Below are 5,183 nucleotides of genomic sequence, written 5' to 3' on the forward strand. Positions count from 1 at the left end.
ATCTATATTTATTTTTCTCACTCATTGGCGGCCCCACAGAAGGACTTGAAGCGGCTCCACAGAGGGACGTGGTGTGCCAACAGAGGGACCCTGGTGGCATCAACGATTTTGGTGACCTCAGTTAAACTGAGGTCAACAGAGGGAGTGAAGGATTGGGGTCGAAATACAAAAAGTCCTGCCTAGCTACAAAAACAGATATGCTCAAACCTCATTGAATAAAGTACATAAGCAGACAAGTATATTCACATATTAAATAAATAAAAGAAACATTTTAAGCATATAATTATACCTACACACCAAATCAATAAAGAAGACATAACTAGACATTTTTGATAAGTGGTGATGAGAAAGGTTTTTATAACTTTCTGATCTGATATATATTTCTGAGCACTTTGAAATAACAAATGACTTTTGATATATTGCCTAAATAGCTTAATGACCCTTAAGGAACTGTGTAATGCATGCCTGATGTTTTTTCTCTAAATCATGGACACGGCCAGAGTCGTCTTGACCGTTCAGTACTTGATTGTATCTTATGTTTTGACTAATGCTAGACGTCAGTTTTTGATTACTACTGAACGCTCTGCACTGAGGGAAATATTTTGCCTAACAAAGAAAAGATACGGTTGGAAGCATGATTAAACTAAGAATAAGCAAAGACATGAAGTATCAAAAGAACAGCAATAGATTAATGATGTCACAGCCAAAAGCTAACATAATTTCGTACAAAATGACAAAATTGAAAGAATGAGGTACGACAGTGTATGTCCAAGATTGGAGAAGAATGTTCACAGGAAGGTCACGTGGAGATAAAACCAGCAGGTGCCAGAGGGAGCCAGCTAAGGACTCGGCCAAAGATGATCGCCGAGGCCGAAAGACGGGATGGAAGACAACAGCCCCCACACATACCGAATTGCCCATAACAAGCACCCACTCCCATGGCGAACTTGCCCCACCCCAAAGACTCATCACCCATCAAACTCGGCCCACACTGGCATGTGCAACTGATATAAGCTAACCAAAGAACCTTGAACGTTGCCTTTTCTGAATGGAGACTTTCCGCTCTTGAAGGGCCCAGCGCTGTATTGTACTTTCCTGAAAACAGAGCTGTCTGAACAAGAATTGTGATTGAACTCAACCAACCTGTGTAAGTCTAATTTCTGCTTCAGTGTCTTAGCATTTTCCTAAATCTGAAGAAATCAAACGAGCACGCAGTGAGTAAATTGGATAACAGGTGATTGGCAATGGCTTTTGCTGTGAGGCGCAGATAACGCGCTCCCTAAATTGTGGACAAAATCCAGCAAATGGTGACCATCCAACGTGATTTCTTCAGAAGGGAAAGTGCATGCTCCACAAAGGATTCTTCCATTATGTTCCAATGTATCCACTTCTATCGGTTAAATGACTACGCCATTAGTGATCTACGTTATGAACTAGCACAACTCCGGTAGGGCAGGGAAAATGTTATCGTTCCGACGTCCGATTGGAACGTCGCCTCACTTTTACGTCCGCGCTCTCAGCAAGGGATCCTATATAAGCCGAACCAGCCAGCGTGAAAGCAGTTGCGTTCGTTCTGGTAGATTTTGATCTAAATTAGCCTTGAATAACGACTAAGCAGTTACATGAATTAACAGAAAAAATGGACAGCCGGAATCGGACTCGGTGGTCAAGAGGCCGGACTCGGACTCGGAGCAAAAATCCAACCGAGTCCACAGCCCTGGTGCTGACACCGCGAGTTCAATTCCCACATATGGTGTGAATGTGTGTGAGTGACAAGAAAAAAAGTCGTGCTTGTACAAGAGCGCGCTTTGTGCACGCAAATTGCCCCCCTTCTCCCCACGTGCTACAAACCAAGTTGAAGTGATTGATGAAAATGGCTACCTGATCTGCATTTTCTTCTGCTAGCAGCTAGCAGACGGTATTCGAGTATCTGGAATTCAACGGAGGGCGGAGAGTCCTCCTCTCCCAAGCTTGGGTGACGGGTCTTTTTTTGTTGCCGACTTTGAATGCTCAATGATTAACACCAACCCTTAAAGCCTTTGATTCAAAGGTTAAACAAAGCCCATGTGGACATTGACCCATGTCCAACTTGTACAATGTGTACCTACGTGGGCGTGCTGGGCAGTCAATAAAAAGAGAGCCTTTGCGTCATTTTGCAGGTTTCCGTATAAAAAGAGAGACTTTACGACTGCCTCATTTTGCAGGTTTCCGCTGGTGACCCGACATGAGGCTACTGCTCTTGCTCCTGCTGCTGCTGCCCGTCTGCTCAGGTTCATTTTCCGCTCGTCCTACTTTGATTCCTAAAGTTCCTCAGTGTGTTTGCGTCCCTGCAGCGCAGTTTAGCATCGACTGTTTCGGACGAGACCCGCTGGCGATGGTGCCGCACATCCTGAACTGCAACAGCGCAGATGAGCCGCAGGCGTGCTACGATAGAGGTCAAACGTCGTTGGCCACCGGCGCCAAATAAAGCCGCGTGCTCGAACCAGGCGTGTGACTTTGTGCCTTTGTTTTGTTTTGCTGCGCAGATAACGGCGAGAAAGGCTGCGTCACGCACGACAAGTGCTCTCTGCCCGGCTGGACCTGTTGCTACTCCTCTCTCTGCAACGACTGAGCCCCGCCCCGTTTCACTAATTGAATCACGCAATGTTGGTCGTCGACCAAGTGAAACAACCAAAGAAAATAAAGGAACTCAAAGTCCATCCATCCATCCATTTTCTATACCGCTTGTCCCCACTGGAGTCGCGGGGGAGCTCAAAGTGTGGACGCAAAATGATTGCAATGAAATAAAGCATTCATAACTCAATTCACTCTACTCATTTCATGAAATAAATTGTCGCCATTTTGTCTATGACTTTTATTCACGATAATTCAACTGAATGCTGATCAGCATTATCTATTGAAGAAATGGGGTAGAAATACAAAAGGTCCTGCCTAGATACAAAAACGGATATGCTCAAACCTCATTGAATAAAGTACATAAGCAGACAAGTATATTCATATATTAAATTGATAAAAGAAACATTTTAAGCATATAATTATACCTACACACCAAATCAATGAAAGAGACATAACTAGACGTTTTTGATATGTGGTAATGACAAAGGTTTTCATAACTTTATGATCCGATATGTATTTCTGTGCACTTTGAAATAAATGATTTTTTTATATATTGCCTGAATAGCTTAATGACCTTTAAGGAACTGATGTTTTTCTAAATCACGGACACTGCCAAAGTCGTCTAAAAATGTTCAGTACTTGATTTATAAGTCAAAGTCAAAGTCAGCTTTATTGTCAATTTCTCCACATGCCAAAGACACACAAAGAAACCGAAATTTCGTTCCCCCCATCCCACGGTGACAAGACATGGCTCACAACAGACAAACAAGTAAACAAGTATAACAAACGCGTGCTGAATAAATAATGAATAAATAACACAACAATAAATAAATAAATAAGAGGAGCAGAAAAAAAAGGAGCAAGTGCGCGTACTGCAGACATTCCCGAAAATAGCGCAACAGTGCCGCACGCTACGCAGAAGGGGGTAGCGAGTTCAGGGCCCTAACAGCCTGGAGAAAGAAGCTGTTGGCGAGTCTGGTGGTGCGGGAGCGCAGGCTCCTGTACCTCTTCCCAGAGGGCAGAAGGTCAAACAAAGAGTGAGCCGGGTGACTCTGGCATTCGAGGTTGCCTTGCGGGCGAGATGGGAGGTGTAAATGTCCTTCGGGGAGGGGAGCGAAGCACTAATAATCTTACCAGCCGTATTCACTATGCGCTGCAGGGCCTTCAAGTTCTGTTCAGTGCAGTTACCACCCCAGACAGCGATGCAACTGGTGAGGACGCTCTCAATGGTGCCACGGTAGAATGTAAACAGGACTGCCTGAGACAGGACTGCCTGAGGAGCACATGCACGCCTGAGCTTCCGCAGGAAGTACAGGCGGCGCTGAGCTTTCTTTGCCAGTGACGAGGTGTTTGCGGACCAGGAGAGGTCCTCACTGATGCGCACCCCCAGGAACTTGGTGCAGCTCACCCTCTCCACCACAGCACCGTCGATGATCAGCGGCAGGTGTGTTGTGTGACCCTTCCGGAAGTCAACAATGATTTCCTTGGTCTTATTGACGTTCAGCAGGAGGTTGTTGTCCCTGCACCACGTGGTCAGAAGGTCAACTTCCGACCTGTACCGAGTCTCGTCGCCCTTCGTGATGAGACCCACCAGAGTCGTGTCGTCAGCAAACTTCACTATGCGGTTGTCGCTGTAGGTCGCAGTGCAGTCATGCGTCAGCAGGGTGAAGAGCAATGGACTGAGCACGCAGCCCTGGGGGGCCCCCGTGCTCAGCGTGATGCTGGCGGAGATTTTGTCGCCAACACGCACCACCTGAGGCCTCTGACAGAGGAAGTCCAGTATCCAGTTGCAGAGGGAGGTACTGAGGCCCAGCTCGTCGAGTTTGCAGATGAGTCGCTGCGGCACAATGGTGTTGAAGGCAGAGCTGAAGTTCACAAACAGCAACCTCACATATGAGTCCTTTCTCTCCAGGTGGGTGAGGGCCGAGTGGAGGGCAGAGCAGATGGCATCCTCAGAGGACCGCTTGGCACGGTACGCAAACTGGAAAGGGTCAATGGTGGGGGGGAGAACGGACTTGATGTGCTCCATGACCAGCCGCTCAAAGCACTTCATGATGATGGGCGTCAGTGCCACAGGGCGGTAGTCAATGAAGCAGGACGGTGCAGGTTTCTTCGGCACAGGAACGATGGTGGCAGCCTTGAAACACGAGGGGACGATGGCCTACTGCAGGGAAACGTTAAAGATGTCCGTGAAGACACCCGACAGCTCCCCAGCGCAGTCCTTCAGTGCTCGACCCGGGATGTTGTCAGGGCCCGCCGCCTTACGGGTGTCAATAGCGGCAAGCGCCCTCCTCACACCGTCGGCAGAGAGGCGCAGGGGCTGCTCGTGTGGGGGGGGAGTGGTCTTCAGCGGTATGTTTTGATTAATGCTAGATGTGACGTCATATGTTGCCTTATGCTACACGCCAGCTTTGGATTACTACTGAACGTTCTGGACAGAGGGAAATGTTTTGCCTAACAATGAAAAGATATGTGTCAAAAGATAGTGTCAAAAGAACAAACAAACAAATGCATGGTAAGTGGTGAGTAACAACTTTGCATAGTCAGGGAACATTAACAAATTGATG

The 5,183-nt window shown here is 47.1% G+C and overlaps 1 protein-coding gene across 1 annotated transcript; it reads left to right on the forward strand.

Moving 5' to 3' along the window:
- The first annotated feature begins 2,100 nt into the window (after positions 1-2,100).
- Positions 2,101-2,803, forward strand: wu:fj16a03 (uncharacterized protein LOC335475 homolog). The gene is made up of 3 exons (XM_049735303.1): positions 2,101-2,270; positions 2,334-2,435; positions 2,526-2,803. The coding sequence occupies exons 1-3, from the start codon at positions 2,225-2,227 to the stop codon at positions 2,609-2,611; spliced, it is 234 nt and encodes a 77-aa protein (XP_049591260.1). The 5' UTR covers positions 2,101-2,224; the 3' UTR covers positions 2,612-2,803.
- Positions 2,804-5,183: the final 2,380 nt, after the last annotated feature.

The sequence above is a fragment of the Syngnathus scovelli genome, chromosome 12 (assembly GCF_024217435.2).
Source record: "Syngnathus scovelli strain Florida chromosome 12, RoL_Ssco_1.2, whole genome shotgun sequence".
NCBI classification, from domain to species: Eukaryota; Metazoa; Chordata; class Actinopteri; order Syngnathiformes; family Syngnathidae; genus Syngnathus; species Syngnathus scovelli.

What these genes read in the sequence shown, in the direction of transcription:
- wu:fj16a03 (XM_049735303.1), top strand. Translation starts at nt 2,225, where the DNA reads ATGAGGCTACTGCTCTTGCTCCTGCTGCTGCTGCCCGTCTGCTCAG. An exon ending in GCTGCTGCCCGTCTGCTCAG is followed by an intron (nt 2,271 to 2,333) that starts GTTCATTTTCCG and finishes GCGTCCCTGCAG; the next exon opens with CGCAGTTTAGCATCGACTGT. An exon ending in GCAGGCGTGCTACGATAGAG is followed by an intron (nt 2,436 to 2,525) that starts GTCAAACGTCGT and finishes TTTGCTGCGCAG; the next exon opens with ATAACGGCGAGAAAGGCTGC.